The following is a 22,107-nucleotide window of genomic DNA, read 5'->3' on the forward strand; positions in this document are numbered from 1 at the left end:
ATCAAATATGCTTGATAAAGATTATTAAATCATTCGAAATATTGCAATCCGAACTTGATACTAGAAAAAATTTAAAAACTGACTGAAGGCAGCAGTTTTTTTTTTGTGGTTGTTGGACAATTTCTTTTAGATTTTATTTATGTATTATTTATAAATGTATAAACCATAGCATGTACATATGTATATATCTACACATATTCTAGTTAAAGTCTCTGGCGCCGGCGATGATTTGGAAAAAGTAACAGTCACCGGCTTTAATGAATGCACCTGCTTCGGGGGTTTGTGTTCTATTGTTTTTTTCATCTCTCAGGTGTATATGCCCACACACATACACACACACACACACCACACTCACATACACACGCACGCACGCGTGTTCATACAGTCCATATATATATAAATATAAATATATTATACATATATGTATAATGTAAATAATTAATTAATTCTGCTCTTGTTGTTCTGCTGGGTGTTGTTGCTTTAGGTCGAATTGGTGTGTTTTTTTTGTATATCATCTACTCTTCATCATCGTCTTCGTCGTCGTCGTCCTCGTTGGCACGCAGTGTAGAGCTTTTGTGATTGAACTCCTTCTCGGGATCAAACTGCATACCCTCCTGATCGGCAGCATCTTCTTCGTCATCGTCGCCAGCCACTTGAGCGTTCTCAGCCTCGGCGCGCTCCAGACGACGCGCCAGATCCGCCTCGTCAATAGCCGTAACAAGCTTGGGCGCCATTATTACCTTGAACTCGCCCTCGAATTCAATTATCTTGGCGCGTATGCTCTCAATGGCCACCTCCAGTGCCTTGAGTCCGTCTGTCTTCTTTGTGGTGGCTGTGGTCATCACATAGCTAAAGGGAAAGTAATCAATGGGTGAGCATTTAGTTCAATTCAAAGTTGACTTACAGCGGTGGTGCTATCAGATTGATGCGTATGGGCAGCTCCTCTGTGCTCAGCTCGAGGCCTTTGCTGAGCGATGCCTTGACTGCATCGATGCCCTCATAGCCATAGCACGAGCACTCGATATCGGCGCGTATTTTGACTGTGGGCGAGACTAGTTTGCGTTTGATGTTGCTCAGCAGCACCTCCTTGGTCTCCGCATCCAGGTTGCATTCATCGAAAACGGATGGATCGGTTACCGATTGCTTGAAAATGTCATAGGCCACCGTTTTGCTGTTGTATTTCTTTTCAAAATACCAGGCGGTCTTCTGGTAGAGCTCCTCCAGCTTCTCACTGCTGTCGTAGCCCAAAATGTCAGCCACATGGCGCAACAGAGAGTTAATTGCCTTCGCTTTGGCAAATCTCTCGGTACACTTCTCCACATCCTCGGGCGAAACACGACGTTTGGATAGATCAATATAGCCCTTCTCCTTATCCACACGTATGACAACAACTGGCTCTGTTTTGCCCACGCGTATCAATTTGTTAATGGAGCGTATGCGACGACGAGACAGCTCTGAGAGCAAGATCATGCCCTCAATGTTGTTGTACTCCAGCAAATGGACGTAAGCGCCCATTTCGGCTATGGAGAGCACATTAACCATGACGACATCTTCGATCTCCGGATATTTTTCATAGTAGAAGCGTGACGTTAGAGCCATTTTGCTGCTTTTGAGTACAAACTGTATTCAGGTTGATTATATGCGCAAACTGAAGAGAAAATGCCAACAAAATTGCAGCAAAAACGTGTACAATTCGGCCGAAACAAGGCGTAAGAAGAAGCAACCGAGCGGTAACAGTGTTGTTTAACGACAAATTGGGCGAGTTTCAAGCGGCGAATTTGCATCGATATATCGATAGATATTATTCTGTCATTCTGTTAGTAAGACAAGAAAACAGATTTAATTGACTTACATTAAATGCGCCAATCTTATTATTCAAATTGCAATATCCGTCATTATATAATTCAGATGAAGGTTTTTAATGCAGGCCAACGATATTGTCATCCCGTGGTATTTAGTGTTGAGCAATGCAGGTGGTACTTTCGGCGAATTGGTAAGTGTTGCTTGTTAATGCACCTGGGTGTGATTTTTAATCGAAAGAATTGTATTTAACTGCAGCAACTGCAAAAAATAAATGCAATTTTATTTAAATATTTTTCAGCTAAACTTCAAGTGTGATAACGGTTTCAACTAGTGGGTGTTTTCCTTAGCGCCGCTAGCATTTGGTGTGTACACACTGGAGCGCGTGCACACGGCGACAATCTTGGTAGTCAGTCTGCGGATTGCAGCGAATTCGCTCATTTGAAAAAAATAAAACATGGCTGGAAGAGGTGGTTATGAACACGCTAGGTAAATATTATTAAATAATTCAAAAACAGTGCTAGCCAGCAAGCCGAAATTGTGTACAAAAGGTGCAAGTGCGTTCGCCGTGTGTGCCCCAGCAAGTGCAAAAGTGCTCCAATGTATAATAATGCACGCGGTTTAAGCAAAAGTCAAGCAACACGCACACACACACACGCACACGAAACACAAACACAGTTACGCACACACACACCCTGAAAATGTACATGCATACATACGTGCGTACGGCAGTGTGTGTACGTGTGTGCTCGCAAGTGTGCGTGTTTTTTTTCTTTTTTCTTCCACATTTCTTTTTCTTTGCTATTTTTTTTCGGACGATTTGAGCGCTGTCGCCCGTTGGCCGACGCCGCTGCCGACGCTGACGTCGGCGGTACGCGATTTGCCTTTGGATTTAACTGCTAAAGTAGCAGCAGCGCCAGCGCCGCCTTCGATAGTTATGGGCGGCTTTAAATAGACATCCAGATTTATGGGCGAATTTCTGCACAGTTTTTGCCGCAAAATAATTAAAAGCGCGCGCGTTTTTGTTTTTCTTTCTTTTTTCTTTTTTTCTTTTTCGGTTTGTGCTTTTTGTTTTTACTGCAGTATGTTGTCTGCCTTTTATTTACAAAACGCTGCGCTCCGGTTTGTTATTGGTGATGTTTGCTTGTAATTCGAGCGGCAACTATTTTTGTTTTATTCGAATGCGTTCGGTTCGGCTCCGGTTCGGTCACACGTGCGTTGACGTCGCAGCCGGGCCGGCGCGTGCTGCTGCTGCTGCTGTTCGTTGTTGTTGTTGTTGTTTTCAGTTGTCGGTTGTAGTTTGCCCACTAACTGCTATTTTCTTGTTTGTTTTTATTTATTTAAATTGTATTATTATTTTTATTTTAGAGGTGGCTTTGGAGGCGAACGGCATGTGAAGCAAATGCCAACGGAACCGCCATTTATTGCGTACGTGGGCAACTTGCCGCAGGGTCTCGTCCAGGGAGATGTTATGAAAATATTCAATGACTTCGAGGTGAAAAACGTGCGACTGGTCAAGGATCGCGAAACGGATATGTTTAAGGGCTTCTGTTATGTGGAGTTTGAGACGCTGGAAAATTTGGAACGCGCCCTCGAATGTGATGGTCGAATAAAATTGGATGATCTGTCGGCTCCGCTGCGGATAGACATTGCCGATCGCAGGAAAAATGAACGGTAAGTCGACCATCTTATATTTGATAATAGCTTTTCGCCTAATCTCGTTCTTGTTGCTTTGTATAGCCCTGGTGGCGGCATTGGCGGCGGCGGCGGCGGCGGCAATGGCGGCGGCATGAGCCGCGATGGCGGACGAGATGGCTTCCAGAAACGGGGACCACCACGTCAGGGCGGCAGCAGTCAATCGTATAGCCGAGGCGGTCCTGGCACCGGCGGCGGTCGCGAGGCCGGCGGCGGCTCTGGTAATCGTGGCGATAGTAGAGGTTCGTACAATGATAATTATGGTGGTCACAGTGATAGAAGTCGTGGCGGCGCCAGCTCCGGCATGAATAGAGGATACAATGGTAAAGCATTTATTATCTGCCACGCAAGTGCAACCTACTACAACCTCCAACCAAATACGTAGATGCATATTCGTAGTCCTCAACAACAACAAAAAAAAAACCAACCAAATTGTAGTTCGCCAAATTCGCATGGACAACAAAAGAAAACCACATACGCGCGACCTTAAAGCGGCCAGCATCTGCATATATATATATAAATATATTGACCCACCAGTTTCGAACTCTTATATATACATACATATATTCCTTTGACTCTATCATGCACTCTTTGTTTGCCTAGTCATAATATTAAGCCCTTAACTTCTACCCGTACCCTCTTTCTGGCTGTTCCAAATTTTCAATTTCAATACAAAATTTCGCTTTTGCTTTGCCTTTGCGCTGGAATACGAATTTAAAACCGGAACAGCAGACCATATAGTTTCTGGCATTATTTTCTCTTATTCACAGTTTTTGTATTTTTCCATTTATATTTTACTTTTGGACATTGTTCGACATTTTCTCCTCTAAATTGGTTGTATTTAGTTTGTTTCTGTTCTATCCACGCCGGAGCAGCTATTTGCCTTTAAATTTAATTGTATTTAGTTGTGCCTAAAACCTATAAAATTTATTTTAATTTATTATCTACACATTTACGCACCACACCTATACATGCCTAGATAATATTCAGGTTTATTTAAGATACAAATTGATTTCGAATGCAATTGTAGCACGCTTCAAATAATTGAATATGATTAATATTATCTATAAGTAAAACCGGGCTCCGCATGCTGCTTGATACCACGGCTCGATTCGTAGTTTAATACTAGGCAGTAGACAGCCCGTATCACTAAATTGCTGCCAAATATATATAAATGTATATATATGTACATATATATTTACCGTATGCACGTTTTTGCAGATCGCCCGGCAAATCGCGGCCGTTATGGTAATTTTAACAATGACGAGCGCTTCGATCGCAATCAGGATCGGGATCGGGATCGTGGCCAACGCGAGGGCAGCTATGGCAACCAGTCGCGCGATGGCGATCGGTATAACAACTTTAGCCGGCATCGTGACCGCGAGCGCACCCACTATAATCCCAACCAGCAGCAGGAACGTCCCAGCGGCGTTGCATTGGGCGCCATTGGTAACAATTCGATGAGGCAAGATTCGAATATGACTGCTAATAATTTGGATGTTGTTGCAGATGATACGGAGCGGCCACGCCTCCAGCTAAAGCCGCGAACTATTGCGGCGCCCATTAACGCGGTGGCTGAAACCAAACAATCAGCCTCCATATTCGGCAATGCCAAGCCGCGCGAGGAAAAGCTCAAGGAGCTACAACAGAATATCAATCACAATGGCGATAACTAGGCGGCTCTGGGTATCTTTACTATGCCTATAATGATATTTAAACAAACAAAACAGCAAAATAACAATACAAACAACAAACAGAGCTAAGAATGAGAATGATAGGGGCGTATATCATTTGCGTGAAAGAGGCGGAATGCATATATATGAAGAGTCGAGCGGATGAAATGGAAGCAAATGCAAAAACAATACAAAAATATAATTAATAACTACGCTATATACCTATTATATAAAAACGCTATGTACTATGCATACATAATACACAAAAAAAACATATGGCTGGCCCTCCCCCCGTCAGCCGCAGCAACAAAGCAACTTAACAAGAAAACAAACCAACAAACAAACAAACAAACAATGCGAAATAACTTTCTGATCACATGAGTTTGCTGGATATTGGATATTGGAGCTAAAGGAACAATAACATCGGCGACAACAATAACAATTTCAACGACAACACCAACACCAACAACAACAACAACTTTAACAACTTCAACGACAACACCAACAACAACACCATTAACAATAACAGAAATAACAACAATGGAAAGTCTTTAAATGTTAGTCTGTAAGCAGCGGTAAAGTTAGAGCCGTGCATATAGCTATACCGAATACGTATAGTCCATATATGCGCGCTGCTATTTGTTAGTTAAGTAATGCATATTGTAAACCAACAAAACAAAAACAAAACAAAAACAAAAAAGAAAAAACAAAAAACAATTACGTTCTTACCATTTAAGCAAAAAAAAAACAAAACAAAAAACAGCAAAAAACTGAGAAAAAAACGACAAAAAAAAAACAAACAAACTAAAATTTGACAAGCGTTCAGCGTTAGCAAGCAGGCAGGCAGTTTATACAATTTATATAGCAAAAATACAAGAAAACACTAAAAAAACGAAAAATACTTAACAAGAAAAACAACAAAAAAAATCAAAAAAACAAAAATGAAAAAAAACGAACCGCAGTGAAAATATAAAACACCAACTACGTACGTATTAAAATAACAAAAACAACAGCAAAAACAAACAACAAATTTATATATATATATTAAACATCAATTCACACACAGACTATATATATATATACATATGTATATATATGTATATATATATATATGAACTATGTAATCCAAGCAAACAGTTTAACTAAGTCGCGACCAAAATTCTCTTCTCTCTCTCTCTCTCTTGTTTGTAAAATTTTTCTATATCATTTTTTAAATTAAACTTTTTGTTAATCAATTTTGTAATAATTTGTTGTCGGCTGCAATTGGCCCCGTTTATATGCTCGACTGACAGACAGACAGACAGACAGAGGGAGGGACACGCCGGCGGCATTGATTTAAAAGCAAAATTTTCTTCCTTGTAGATAATTGAAATACGCAGGGCAAACACACATATATATGTATATTAAGCGAAAGATATCAATTAATTATATAACTATATATAAATATATCTATTTTTTTTTTTTAACTTTGGCGACTAGCGACAACGGCGACGGCCGATTTTGAATACGTTTACAAATTATGAACTCAATTAAATGTTTTTGCTTTTTTTTTTTAATTCTCTTTAATAATTTTATTATTATTTTTTTTGTGTCAATTTTTTTTTTTTCAAATAAAGCCTAAATCATTTAAATAAGAACATATTGTGAGCGTTCTTTTTTCAAAATGCTGCCAACATTTTTCAAGTCGTTTTCAATCAAAAGCATATTAAACGACATATTTCTCTATTGTTGGAGCATTACAGAACATTTAGACTGAGAGTTAATAACAATAATCCATTTGCCGCACAATTCAATTTTCGCGTAGCCAAAACAGAAAAATTATAACTTAATAGACAATTGTTTTAACTAAAGCAAATAATCGTAATAGTCCGTGCGAGATCTGTTTAGGGTCCTTAAAGTGTTGCCGGCGTTATTTCGATGCCTATTACAAATATTAAACAAATTGAATGTACATTTTCTTCATTTTCTTTTTTGTTAAAACAAATTTTGTATCATAAAACCTAAAACGAAGAAAACTTAGAGGAAAACCATAAAAAAAAAAACATAAATAAAAACAAAGAAAATGCGATTCACAAGCAGTTCGCTAAACGAAAAAAGAACGTAAACTTTTTATAATTTTAGCTCTAATATTAAACGAAAGTCAAAGATTTACCTACTAATAAAGCGTAGACAAAACAAGTAGCAGCGGGCAATTAAGCAAAAAGTGAAGTAATGAAAAGTAATATTTGTATTTAATTACCATTTAAAGTCCCATCCAGAACGCAAGCAACGTAAAGTTTAAATCTATTTAAATTAACAATAAAAAAAAAAAAAAAAAAAGCAAATATATATATACATATATATACATATATACCTAACTATCCGAAGTAAGAACTTTGATATGCATTTTAAATGACGCCCAGTACGAAAATCGATGGAAAATTTAAGCGAAAAGAAAAGAAAAACTAAAAACTCAAAAAAAAAAACAAACTGAAAACAGAAAAATAAACAAAAAACAAGAAGAATTTATACAATGCAAAAAGTAGCCGTTAAATTATGTCATAATATATATATACATATATATATATATATATGTATGTATATGAGAATACATGTATATGTATATACATATATCTATAAATATTTAATAACTAATGACAAATTTAGCGCAGAGAATTAAGCTATATTCTTCGCATGCAATACAAAAAGTTTAGCAATTAATAATCTTAACATGGCAACAATTTCTATAAATTATTGAATTAGCAAAACGAATTAAAACTCGAAACTAAAAATAGTAAACAGCAATAACAAATTTAAATACTGAATAGTCTCATAATCCAATTCTAAATCGAAATCCGAACAAGGCATTCATCAACTAAATGCTGAGAGAGGATCAGTTAACAAACAAAAAGCAACAATTCAAGCATTACATAATTTAAAAAACTCTTAACAAAATATATATACATTATATATATATATATATATTTTTTGTTGTTTGAACATTTTGTACGATATATATATATACATACATATATATAAACAAAGCCGTGTTTTTAATTTTCTTGTCCTAACCAAATGGGTTGCGACCCCCTCCCATCCTTCCCCTTCCCCCCTCTGGACTTTGCTCGTCGCCCGTCAAACAGGATGAATTATCGCCAGTGTTGGAGCTGTTCACACGAAATCGATTACAAATTGATCTATCGGCCTTTTTCAATTTCGTACATTTTTGCCAAGCTAAAGTCTGCGAAAGGTAAATGCCTGGAATAATTGTTCTCAGAATTGAGAGCAAATTTAATTGAATTGAAATTTATTAAATTTCAGTTGCCGCATTCGGGACATGGCCAAAAATCGTATGGAACACTGCTTGAGTGTTTTTTTGGTCTCAAGTGAGAAGGGGCGGCGGTAAGTGGCGGAGCCGCAGTAGTTAGCCGCTATTTAAATTTGTTTTTAGGTCGTGATTCGCGTGACTAAGTGATTACGTCACGCGCTCATCACAAGCAGTAAGCCCATACATACAGCCATATACATATGTACTTACATACATAAATACCTACTATATACATATATGTATATACATTTATTTATGTACATAAAAGTGCAACAACATATTGCGAATGTCTTGTGGCTTGTATGTACATATTTGCCTGTACGCGTTGGTCAGTCGCCTTTTTTAAATGGGGCCAATTGGAATGTTAGCCAAGCCCGCACTCACACACACACACACATACACTTACACACAGGACAGTTGGCAACTCTGGAAGGTGTTTGGCGCGTCGCTGTCTCCGCCGCTGCATGATGTCATCGGTGCAGCACAGGCTGCCAATTACGACACACTTACCAACACACACACTTACGCACTGACATACATGCGTAAGGGATAAGCGCGTGCATTACGCATATACGTATGTTTGTATGTATAGGGCTATGCATATATACATACATACATATGAGCAGAGATGTTAAACAAAAAAAATAAATGGCGGTTGTCTGTGTGTGTGTGAACGCGTGTGGGTGTGCTATGTGTGATATATTTCGTTTTGGCTTTTTGATGAATTTTTCAGCACTTGTCAGTTTTTTTGTTGTTGTTGATGTTTGGGCTTGTGTGTTTTATTTACCGTTATCAGCGCGGGCGTAATGACGCCATAAGAAGGCCGAAATACAACAGCAACAACAACAAGAACAGCAATAGGGGCACAATTTTAGGCAACACTTGAGCTGTGTGTGTGCGCCCGCATAATTAATAGGCATTTAATTTGCATTTAAGCGCTGCTTATGAAAATCAATGGCAGCAACCCGCAGGAAACGCCCGTGCCGTTGTCCTTGCCAGCGACTTTAGTTTCTGAGCTGTCAAAGTCATAAACACGCGCCTAAATATATGTTTATGACGACGCTTAAAACAATTTGCATTTACATTAAAAATTTCGATTTTCCCTTCTCCTTTTTTTTTTGTCAGCATATTTCTCTAATTTCGGAGTCAATAGAAAGTAATCCTTAGGGAATTTTATCTTAGGAGTGAGCTTTTTCAATTGATATAGTTGAAATATATCTTAATTTATCTGTATTTTAAGATCAATCGAATATTTATTAGTTTAGTCCAAAGGAAAAGCAGTTCTTTAAGTTTTTAATCGCTCTTTATAGGGAAAATCTACAAAAATCCAAATTTAAGTCCAGCTCTGGTCAATTTTCCCTACATTTATTTTAATATAATTTCTTCTATAATTGAAACCTTGATGCGTTCATAAAAAAGCGCGTGTGGCATATGATAAAACTGTGCCACAAAATGTCCTTCAATTAATGTTATTAACCTATTTCTGTCAATTTTCTGAATATTGGCAACATGCGAAGAAGTGCAAATCGTTTATCAGCAAAGTAGTACGTGGCTTTTGCCGAAAGGAATGTGCTGCATTGTACGAGAAATTTCAAGAAAATGCGACACAACACAAGCCAATGCTGGCTATGTTCGGAAAATGGATTATCGATTAACTTTGGTGCTTAGATCTTACAGTCAGCTATTTGGGAAACTAGGTTAAATATTCTGGATAGGGGTCTGTCATTGAATTGAATGTTTGTATCATTAACTTCGAGATGTGCTCTGAAAGTTTAAACTTTGATTCTTATCGATCTCATGGGTGACGACTGAGTTATCGATGATTTGATCGAAATTCAATGTCTCTAGCTCTTATCGGTGGGCTTGTACAAACGGACAGAGCTGCGCACATGGCTCAATCGACTCGGCCGAGCATATATGTATGTATGTATGTATGTATGCATATGTATGCCTGGCGGCGGCATTTTGTGCCTCTTACATGCATTTGCATAAACTCGTAATGCCCTTTTTACACATATAAAAATGAAATGTTATCACGAATTCTTTTCAAGGGACCCCAGGCGAAAGGCACATACATTTTTCGTGGATACCATGTGGATCGTAAGTGGCAATATGCCTATGCAAGAAATGCAGCGAGAGCCCAGGCGGCCCAGGCGGCCGCCGTTCATCGCCCGCAGCGCATTGCAGTTAACCCCGAAAAAAAAGAACAAAAAAAAAAACAATGAAGCAAATGGCATCAGCAGTTACAGCAGTCACACAAGCAACACACACACACACACACACACACAGACACACTCACAGCTACACAAGTTCGCACACACACACACATACACGGGCACACACACTTTGCATGTTGGGTGCTCCATTTAGAGGCTGTTTGGCTGAGTGCCTGCCAAAAAATCAGTCAACTGCATGCAGCAGTTGAGCAAATCGCGTGCCGTACATTTGGCCCCCCCTCCCACGCCGCGCCCCTGCACCGCCCACTGACAGATCTTTGCTCTGGTGCAGCTGCACTGGCACATGTTGCTTGCGGGTTGGGGAAGGCTGGGGTGCACACTAATGTCTGCCCCACAAATTGACTGTGGCTGAGAGTTGAGCGCTTGGCTTTGTGGCATTTGGATGATTTCTGCCTATTCGCAGTCCCACGACCCCCCTACCCAGACCATTTTGTGAACTTTAATCGCGTGTTTGCTGCACATTTTAACGCTCGTTGTCGGCTTCGTCGTCGTCATCGTCGTTGTTGTTCTTGTTGTTGTTGTTGTTGTCGTCGTCGCCGCTGTCGCTGGTTTCCAAAGCAACGCAACACGAAATGAAATGCAAAGCAAACACAAAAAAAAACAGAAAAAAAAATGGCTGTGGTAATTGGTTGAGGCTGTGGGAGGGGCGAGTGCAGATTGCACGGCGGGCGGCTGTCGCCGTGTCGAGGTTAGGGTGAACGTGCGTTTGCAAATTGCGTTGATTTTGACTGCGCTGCTGCCGCAGCTGCTGCTGCTGCTGCAATGGATGTGGCCAATGAGTGGGCGCTAGCATTGCATGTTAAGCATGTGTATGTGTGTTCGTGTGCGTGTGCGTGTGCGTGTGTATGTGCACAGTAAGCGCACGCAAAATGACACCATTTTGACATTGAGCTTATTTCAATAAGACAACATCCTCATTTTATGCATTATTATTATTATTTTTATTTTTATATCTTTCTTGGAACTGCCGCAAATATTGATATGACCCAATAGGTTGAATTCAAAATATGCATAAATGTTCTTATTTTTATGTCTTATATAACAAACATGTCTTATATAACTTAACAAATACTGACTAAAGTCCTACATTCCTCTTTTTTCTTCTATTTGAATTTTATTTGTTTTGCCAAGAATTGAAATCCGACATCCTAAATTGTATATTACAAAGAGATAACAGATAATTTAAAATTAAGCTTGAAGTCGATCCTGGCAAAAGCCGTAATCAATGTTTTAAGCCCTTTTAAAATGAGCTTGAAGTCGAAGAAAAATATTTCTAATTTATCTGCAAATTAATTATCATAAACAGATCTTTGAAAGTGAGCTTCATTAAAAAAGTATGCATGCAATTGTTATCCGCATTTTTTCCATATTTGCTTGCTAAAAGCTAGCTTAACACATAAAGTAAATATTTCCGCTTGATTAGCAATCAGTCAGACAGTCAGTCAGTCAGTCAGTCAGTCAGTCAGTCAGTGAATTGGTCAGTCTTTCAGTCAGTCAGTCAGTCAGTTAATCAGTCAGTCAAATGGTCAGTCTTTCCGTCATTCAGTTAGCCAGCCAGTCAGCCAGTCAGCCAGTCAGTCAGTCAGTCAGTCAGTCAGTCAGTCACTTAATCAGTCAGTCAGTTGGTGAGTATTTCAGTTAATCAGTCTGTTAGTCTTTCAGTCAATCAGTCAGTCAGTCAAATGGTCAGTCTTTTAGTCAATTCGTCAGTCAGTCAGTCAGTCAGTCACTTAATCAGTCAGTCAGTTGGTCAGTATTTCAGTTAATCAGTCAGTCAGTCTTCAGTCAATCAGTCAGTCATTTAGTCAGTCTTTTAGTCAATTCGTCAGTCAGTCATTCAGTCAGTCAGTTAGTCAGTCAGTCAGTCAGTTTGTCAGTCAGTTTGTCAGACTTTTCGTCAATCAGTCAGTCAGTCAGTCAGTTTTTCAGTCAGTCTTTCAGTCAGTCTTTTAGTCAATCAGTCAGTCAATCAGTCAGGACAAACAGTTATACATATAGATTGATAATATACTGTAAATATGTAACATTAATTCATGGCCATTGCCAAAAGTCGGCTACAATTTAAAAAAAACAACGCAGTTTTAACGCTTGAATGGATTTCAATTTGTGCACACAAATACACGCCCACACGCGCAGACACGCCCACACACAGACACACAGACACACAGACACACAGACACACACACACACACACACACACACACACAGACTCACACACAGGCACAAATGTCGGCATAGAAATAAGCGATCTCATATACACAAGTACTTGAATATTATGCGTAATTACAATGACGCTGGCAATGGCATAATTAGCCTTGTTATATTTACTATGGTCTTGATTGTTCTTCTTGTTCTTCTTGTTGTTGTTGTTGTTGTTGTCGATGGTTCGCCCAACTGTCAACACGTAAGCGACAGCCGCAGCAAGGATATCTGGAGAGCGCAGGCGGCGTCGGCAACACGCGCAGCTCATAAACCAAATTTATGTACATTTACGCCCCGACCAATCCCCTCGCCCAGAATGAACCGGCCTGCGCCTGCCGCAACAACAACAACAACAACAACAACAAGGCGAGAAAACGGAAAAGTTGAATAATGTAAGGTTATGTTAATACGTGTATACGATAAGAGCGGGGCGTGTACTATCTAGAGGGGGGGGGGGGTTATATTTCAGGTGTACATTACACACACACACCGCCATTGGCTGCCAGTTAGAGGTCAACCTGTGCCCGCACGCACGCAGCGGCAGGGCGAAGGGGGGGGGGGGGAGGATTGGGTGAAATGGAAAGTGCAAGCGCCCAAAGGCAAAGTAATTTGTAAAAAAAAAAAATATAAATATATATCGGTTAGTTTGCAGCCATAAATTGACATGAATGAGATGAAATAACTTTAAGTTGGGATTTTAACTGGAATATAGTAAAATATGCCTGGGCTCAAATATATATTTGAAAGAGTTGGAGGATAATTAGTAGCTCTTAAGTTGTTTGTCAATGCTAGCTGATTGACTGACTGATTGACAGACCGATTGACTGACTGATTGACAGACTGATTGGCTGATTGATCAGCGTGTCAGGAAAATTTCTGGCAAAGGGTTGTATTCAATTTATTTGTTTAACATTCGATTGCCTTTTAACTAATTAGAGAATTAAAGAAATTAATTCGAATTTAGTAAAAAGGTGCCCTACTTTTAGGCACTTTAATAATTACGTACAGGTACAATAATAATTAATTAAATATTTATATCGAACTGGTAGTTGGAATAGAGTTCAAGCTGCTTTCGAGAATTCAGTTGGATTTCCGACCGATTCCAATAAGGTTCCAACTGATTGCAATTGGTTTCAATTGCGTAGATGAATTTACATGGGCTTTAAATGGGATTCCAATTGAATTGCACAGTTTTCAATGGGTTTCAATTAGATTCAATAGCTTACAGGAATATACACGGGCTTCGAATAGGATTCCAATTGAATTGCATCGCTTTCAATGGGTTTCATTGGAATGGAATTTACACGGATTCCGATTGATGTGCATGATTTCCAATCAGATCTCATTAATTTCAATTGCTTACAGAAATATAGATAAGGTCCTGAAGGATGCGAGAAGGTTTCCAATTGGATTAAAGACGGGATCCCGATGGATTCCAATAGGTTGTCAATTGATTTGCAAATAAGTATTTATTAATTTCAATTGCTAACAGGAATTTAAATGGGAACCCGAATAGTTCAAAGCGGGCTTTAAATAGTTGTAATTACTTACAGAAATTTGGACAGCAGCCCGATCGATTCGAATAGGACTCCAATTGATTTGCCTACCTTCCAATTGGTTTAAATTCGTTTTAGGTAATCAAATGAATTTGAATATGCTTCAAGGCGCTGCAATTGTCCATAGCTCAATGGAATTCCAGTGGCTTCCACTTGATTTGAATGGCTTCCCTTGCGCTCGACTAATCCAGAGCTCAACTGGTGTCCAATAAGTTTCCAATGGGCTTAAATTGGCTTCAATAGATTCGAATGTGCTGCCAGTCGCATCAGTTGCCATGGCTGCCACTCATTCTAATATGATTCCAATTGGATTCAACCGGTTCCATTTTCAATGTGCTTCAAACTGTTCCAATTGAATTAATCCCATATTCAGATTCGGATGCGAGTCTAGCTCTTGATAAGTTATTGTCCAAAAAAATGTTAGTGAATTCTTTGTGGTGAAATCTTTTCGCCTTAAACATTTAATATTTGCGTACGTTTAGTTTTCTGGACGAAATCACTTTTGCTTGGCAACAACACTTGAAGAAATAAGACTTTGGCCAAAATGTGGTTTATGTCAGGTTGACTAAACTCGATATATGTGCCTATGTGTGTGTGTGTGTGTGTGCGCTCGTATAGGAGTGTGAGTGTGTTATTGTGCTTGTGCGAACAAAGGTGCGGAAATTTAGTCGTACTTGACAATGTGATGGACGACAGATAGCGCTGCATTCTACACCCCGCTGGCCCTATCGGCAGACCAACAGCCCCGCCCCCCTCCCCACCCCTCGCTACCCCTCGCCACGCCTCGGCTACCCGCACACTGTCAGAATGTCGTCATTGTTCATTCATGAAATGAGCGCCTTTTTACTTTTGCGCAACATCAGAACAACAAAAAACAACAACAATCGCTACAAAATGAAATGGGTAAAACGAGAAAAAAAAAGGAGGGCACGCCGAAGACTGAATACTCTTGCTTACGATATGGCATAGGGGCTATATTTTCAATCGATGTTGCCAGGGCAAAAATATTATAAAGTAGAAGACCTTGCCGATATGTGAAAATGGAAAAACTTTTCCATACATTTATAAGAGAACCCGAGAGGCTAGTTTGCATAGAGAGACAGAGAGAGAGAGAGAGAGAGAGAGAGAGAGACGGCAGGACTATATTGCCTCAGCTGCTGATATAAATCAGGAATATATATATATATTTTATGACTACTTCTATGCGTTGCATATGGCATAAGAAAATTCGAATACCCTGTGCGAGTGTATGAAGAGAGGAACAGAAAGCAAAAAAAAAAAAAGCGCTCAGAACGAAAGACGCGCGTGGCAAAGGAGTGCTGGATATGTGTATATGTGTGTGTGCTTGTGTGTGTGTATATGTGTACATATTGAAATGGGTGTGTGTGTGTGTGTGCGAGGACACTACGAGGACGTACGTGCGACTTTGTTGGCCCACTGAAGTTTTTGTTGCTTTGTTTGCTGCTGCTGTTGCGGCAGTGTTGCATGCCACACACACACACACACACACCAACTCTCACACCAACTCTCACACCAACTCTCACACATGTAAATGTACAACACACACACACATATATACATATAAGCAGACACAAGCGCCACACAACGATTTGTGCGAGTGCTTGCCTCGTTCGCTGACATCATCCGCAGTTCCCTTTAAGCCAGTCCACGCACACATACACACATGCACACGCACACATACACACACACACATATACACTCGCACACACATACAGTGCGACAGCTCGCATTGCTCATACGCCGTGTTGCCCAGCACGCACTGTAAGCTAATATTGTGGGTGGGGCGAGAGCTGCCACAGCTGCTGCTGCTGCTGTCTCTGCTGCTGCCTCTGCCTCTGCTGCTGCTGCCTCTGCTGCTGCTGCCTCTGCTGCTGCTGCCTCTGCTGCTGCTGCTGCTGTCTCTGCTGCTGCCTTTGCCTCTGCTGCTGCTGCTGCTGTAGCTAATATTATAGTTGGTATTGTTGTTCGTCTTGCTGTTGTTGCCTCAATTGCACACTTTTTGCCGCATGCCTCAGAGCTGCATTTAGGGATTGCTTTGTCACCTGATATTCGATCATTTTATACAAAAAGCAAATAAATAATGCACATTGCCAGCAATTTTCTCCAACAATGCACGCCTCTGCTGTAACTCTATAGCCCTGTGTCCAGGTAAAAATGTGTACTAAAAGTATATACATATATAATAATAAATAGATGTGCAACTGTTTTCAACAGGCAGAGGGCAGAATTTATTTTTGCTGAGTCGATCTCAGATGGAATAAAGCTATCTTTTATTCGCCCATCAGTTGGCACACTTAAAGTTTCCTTTACATTTCTCACTACTTGCATAGTTTGCATATGTGAAACCTTGATACTTGAGTAGCTTCTCTTCTCGCTTGTTGGCTTATCGCCCTTCTATGCGATTTTCATGGCCCTAAGTACCATTTGTTACGTATTGCTATTTGTTACTTATTGCTTAGCTAACATGCCTTCGACACTCCCTTTAAATTTCTCCTTTTTCCCTCTTCTCAATATTTCTTTCCCTCTCTCTTTCTTTATATTTCGTTCTCTATATCTCTTTCGCTATAGCTTTTTCTCTGTCTCTCTTTCTCTCTGTCCTTCTCTCTCACTCTCTCTTTCTCTTTCTCTTTCTCATTCTCTCTCACTCTCTCTCTCTGTCTCTCTCTCTCTCTCTCTCTCTCTCTCGTCTCTCTCTCTCTCTCTCTCTCTCTCTCTTTCTCTGTCTCTCTCTCTCTCTCTCTCTCTCTGTCGTTCTCTCTCGCTCTCTTTCTCTCTGTCCTTCTCTCTCACTCTCTCTTTCTCTTTCTCATTCTCTCTCTCTCTCTCTCTCTCTCTCTCTCTCTCTCTCTCTCTCTCTCTCTCTCTCTCTCCCTCTGTCTCTCTCTCTTTCTCTCTCTCTCCCTCTCTCTCTCTCTCTCTCTCTCTCTCTCTCTCTCTCTCTCTCTCTCTCTCTCTCTCTCTCTCTCTCTCGTTCTCTCTCTCTCTCTCTCTCTGTCGTTCTCTCTCGCTCTCTTTCCCTCTCTGTTTCTCTCTCCCTTTTTCTCCTGTTTCGATTCCATTTTCTGTCTAATACTTAATATACACCTTCGCATTTGTCTCGCTTATTTAATCTCTCCCACGCATTGACCTCTGACTCTCTGTTATTTAAATAGCATTAAAATCTATAAATATTGCTTGAGTACACAAAAATCGTGTACTTACATATATATACCCTCCCCCCCCTCTCTGTCTTTCTATCACTCGCCGACTTCTTGGCCTTCCCATGCGATTCTCATAATAGAATTGCGCTTAATAGCAATATTTATAGAAATGTTTTAATTGCTTGTCACATATTTCCAATGAAATATTTTTTAATAATTAGCTCTTGTCCCAATTAATAGTCTAAGTTTGCTGACTAACGGCAGAGGGCAGCATTTATTTTTGCTGAGTCGATCTCAGATGGAATAAAGCTATCTTTTATTCGCCCACTTAAAGTTTCTTTTACATTTCTGACTACTTGCATAGTTTGCATATGTGAAACCTTGATACTTGAGTAGCTTCTCTTCTCGCTTGTTGGCTTATCGCCCTTCTATGCGATTTTCATGGCCCTAAGTACTATTTGTTACGTATTGCTATTTGTTACTTATTGCTTAGCTAACATGCTTTCGACACTCCCTTTAAATTTCTCCTTTTTCCCTCTTCTCAATTTTTCTTTCCCTTCTTATCTCTCTTTTTCTTTATATCTCGTTCTCTATATCTCTTTCTCTATATCTCTTTCGCTATAGCTTTTTTTCGGTCTCTCTTTCTTTCTGTCTCTCTCTCTCTCTCTCTCTCTTTCTCTCTTTCTCTCTCTCTCTCTCTCTCTATCTCTCTCTCTCACTCTCTCTTTCTCTCTCTCTCTCTCTCTCTCTCTCTCTCTCTCGTCTCTCTCTCTCTCTCTCTCTCGTCTCTCTCTCTCTCTCTCTCTCTCTTTCTCTGTCTCTGTCTCTCTCTCTCTCTCTCTGTCGTTCTCTCTCGCTCTCTTTCCCTCTCTGTTTCTCTCTCCCTTTTTCTCCTGTTTCGATTCCATTTTCTGTCTAATACTTAATATACACCTTCGCATTTGTCTCGCTTATTTAATCTCTCCCACGCATTGACCTCTGTCTCTCTGTTATTTAAATAGCATTAAAATCTATAAATATTGCTTGAGTACACAAAAATCGTGTACTTACATATATATACCCTCCCCCCCCTCTCTGTCTTTCTATCACTCGCCGACTTCTTGGCCTTCCCATGCGATTCTCATAATAGAATTGCGCTTAATAGCAATATTTATAGAAATGTTTTAATTGCTTGTCACATATTTCCAATGAAATAGTTTTTAATAACTAGCTCTTGTCCCAATTAATAATCTAAGTTTGCTGACTAACGTGGGAAATATATATATAGTATTTAATATATATTATATTTACTCATTTCTTTTGAATTCATGTGACAAACACATTTAATTCCAATAGACTGCATCCACATAACATAAATGGCAAGCTTTTATGACAGTTCCGCTTAATGGCGTCTAAAGCGTTGACTTTATGACGGTTCATAGTTAATGTGGCTCATTCCTGGTATCCTAGTTACGGGTAACACGAGAATTGCGTCTGTGGTGGGGGGGGGGGGGGGGGAAGTGGGTTGGCTGATGGCTGGTGGCACAATTAACAGTTAGCTGTGGCGGAGCGCGCACCTGGCTTAATTGTCCTGTGTTCCGTTGCGGTCAATTAGTCAGGAATGCATTCCAGCGGCTATCAAAAATATGTTGGTCCAAGGCTCGCCCTGGACATGAATACAATACGCAAAGAGCCGAGCTTTGTGAGTGTGTGGTTGGGTGGTTGGGTTGGATTGGGTTGGGTTGGGTTGGTCGCCGGCAAGTGCAGTCGTGGGCAGTCGTAGTGCACGCGCACCTGGCCGCCAGGCAAAAGGCACAAACTGGCAAAGTCGGGAAAAGTCAGTGTGTTTGCAAAGGCAACGAATGCCAGAAATACCATTGCGCCCTGACGTATGCAGCACATTTGCCACAATTTTCCACATTATTTTCGCCCTTTAGTTGCCTATTTTTGTTTTTGCTCTTGCTTTACATTCTGACGCTCGCTGGCGCTCCTTATCCTGGGCCTGTCCCAATGACCGAGTGGCGTATGCCGTGTGCCACGGCGCGGCGCGGCGCGCTCTCCGGCCCGAGAAACTGGCACAAGCCGAAACCGAAGCCTAAGCCGAAGCCGGCCGAACTGCTTGCCACATGCCGAGCGGCAGCAACTGAACGAAAGTCACACTCGATGAACGCACACGCGCTGCGGCAGCTGACAGTTTCAGTGAACCACGGAGACGAACGGATTACGGGTAACAAAACAGCAGCCACTTTCAACCAAATCCGAAAAGAGAAAGATACAAAATATGCAAGAAAACACAAACAAATAAATACAAAACAAAAAAACAAAAAGAAAAACAATCAAATCAAATAAAACACTAAAGAAAAACCAATTGCTAATTTCAAGCATTTGCCAAAGACAGTAGATGCCTTTTGCCAGTCCGAGTCCAGAGTGTGCAACGCAGTCAGGACCTTGCAAACAGAGCGAAAAAGTGCCCGAAATTCGAAACAAAAAAAAATATGTTGGCCCTTTAGGCATGCCTATACATATACATATATATATTATACCTTTATATATATATATTTATATACATAGAGCTGTGTGTGTTTTTTTTAAATTTTTTTTGTTTCAGTGCGCAGGCAACAAAACGCTTTACATAAGTTCCCAAAGTTCCTTTGTTGTATGTTTTTTGTATGTTTTTTTTTTTAAGTGCTCCACAAAAAATTTCAAAAAAAGAGGCCGAGTCAAACGTAACGCAATATTTGCATTTTCCATGTCTATATATATATATATATTTAATATAAATGTGTGTTTTATGTACTTAAATGAAGTATATATTATTTTGTTGTTGTTAGACGCGCGTGCGAGTGTTTGACTTTGTGTGTGTGTTTGTGCCAAAACGTGGCGTATACTTGATGTGGCCACACAAGAGATTGCGTATACGCCTCGGCTGTGTGTGTGTGTGTCTGTGTGTGTGTGTGCTAGGCAGGCTTAATGCGAATGCATAACTTGCAATTTGTTTGAAATGGCAGCGAGCAGCGTTTAAGTAGGCAACGAAAATTTTACAAAACACACGCATACGCACGCACACGCTCGCACGCACGCACGCCTCCTATCATGTGTGCGTGTGTGTGTGTGCTGTTGAAGTGCTTTTAAAGTGTTCCTTTTTGTGTGTGTGCGTGCGTGTGTTTGGACTTTCGATTTTTCTGTGGCTCGTCTTCAACTTATTGTTGTTGCTTGACTGCCTGTCGCTCTGTCCAACTGTCTGTTTGTCTGTTTGTCTGTCTGTTTGTCTGTATGTTTGTATGCATATGTAGGCATATAACGGTTTCTGGCATGTCCCTTTTTCCAAGCGCGCATATGCCCTGTATATGTAAGGCAATGCCAACAAACAGGCCGACGTCTGCGCTGCCACAAAACTCAACTCAACACGGCCGAGCAAAGCAGAACAGAACAGAACAGAACAGAGCAGAGCAGAGCAGAGCAGAGGAGAGCAGAGGAGAGCAGAGGAGAGCAGAGCGAAGCGGAATGGTGCGGTGGGCTGCGGCGCGGGACGAAGTGGAGTGGAGTGGAGCGAAGCAGAACACAACACAATTCAACTTAACTCAACTCAACTCGAAAAATAGCAGCGAAAGCCGAACAGTCGCGCACGCTGCAGTATTACGAGGAATGCGCGGTAGGGGTAGATGGGCAGGGGGTTGGGCAGGCAGGTCGCTGCGAGTCAAAGTCAGTCACTCAGTCAGTCAGTCAGTCAGTCAGTCAGTCAGTCAGTCAGTTAGGCTGGCAGCGCTGGCGCCTCGCTAACTGGCTAAGCCAAGGCAGCACACACACATACAGACACACACACATACGGAAAGGGAGAGAGAGAGTGAGAGAGGCAGAAACCCTACACCAGACGGCCCCTACGCCTCTGGCAACCCAACACGCGCGTGTGCCATATCGCGTTTCGTGCTGTGCGCAAAAAAGAGCCGAACGACAAACGAAAACGACGAAAGGCGAACAGGCGCTGAAAAAGGAAAAGGAAAAGCAAAAGGCAAAGGCAAAGGCAAAGGCGCTGGCACAGGGACAGCACAGCTACAGCTACAGGGACAGGGACAGGGACATAGCTGCCAGCTGAGGACGAGGGCGAGGACGTGCCTGGCTGGGCAGGCAAAATTGCCTGACTGCCTCTGCCTCTGCCTGACTGCCTCTGCCTCTGCCGTTGCCGTTGCTTCGCCTACTTTCTGTTCTCTGACAGCCAACGAATATTGTGCAACGCTTTTGAAGTTGTTTGCTTGTCTAGCGCCGCAACAACGACAACAGCCGCAACAACAACAACAACGACAAGAACAAGAACCGCAACATGCGCTTGCATTAAGCGCTTTTTTGCCTGCAGCACAAAAGTATGCAACAGAAATTTTATAAATGCGCTCAAAAGCTCAACGGTTTTTGTTGCTGCATTTCAATAAATCCTAGCTCTCTACCCTGTATATGTATGTATGCCAGCTACATTATTGCATGTGCTGTGTGTGTGTGTGAGTG

General features: G+C 40.9%; 2 protein-coding genes across 4 annotated transcripts; one reads left to right on the plus strand and one right to left on the minus strand.

The window, feature by feature from the left end:
- Positions 1-109: 109 nt before the first annotated feature.
- On the minus strand, positions 110-1,728 carry eIF2alpha (eukaryotic translation initiation factor 2 subunit alpha). The gene is made up of 2 exons (XM_064682290.1): positions 905-1,728; positions 110-849 (listed from the first exon to the last, which is right to left on the minus strand). The coding sequence occupies exons 1-2, from the start codon at positions 1,597-1,599 to the stop codon at positions 516-518; spliced, it is 1,029 nt and encodes a 342-aa protein (XP_064538360.1). The 5' UTR covers positions 1,600-1,728; the 3' UTR covers positions 110-515.
- Positions 1,729-2,132: 404 nt separating this feature from the next.
- Positions 2,133-7,376, plus strand: eIF4H1 (eukaryotic translation initiation factor 4H1). Of its 3 annotated transcripts, XM_064682288.1 has the most exons (5): positions 2,134-2,289; positions 3,169-3,474; positions 3,541-3,818; positions 4,717-4,944; positions 5,005-7,376. In XM_064682288.1, the coding sequence occupies exons 1-5, from the start codon at positions 2,258-2,260 to the stop codon at positions 5,169-5,171; spliced, it is 1,011 nt and encodes a 336-aa protein (XP_064538358.1). In that variant the 5' UTR covers positions 2,134-2,257; the 3' UTR covers positions 5,172-7,376. The 3 variants fall into 3 exon arrangements, with proteins under 3 accessions (XP_064538357.1, XP_064538358.1, XP_064538359.1); XM_064682287.1 differs by having other exon boundaries at positions 2,133-2,289; positions 4,717-7,376; XM_064682289.1 differs by having other exon boundaries at positions 3,541-3,737; positions 4,717-7,376.
- The last annotated feature ends 14,731 nt before the right edge of the window (positions 7,377-22,107 follow it).

Source organism: Drosophila montana, unplaced genomic scaffold (assembly GCF_035044405.1).
Source record: "Drosophila montana isolate Dmon_TW-CO22-7 unplaced genomic scaffold, ASM3504440v1 contig_2481_1, whole genome shotgun sequence".
Taxonomy (NCBI): domain Eukaryota; kingdom Metazoa; phylum Arthropoda; class Insecta; order Diptera; family Drosophilidae; genus Drosophila; species Drosophila montana.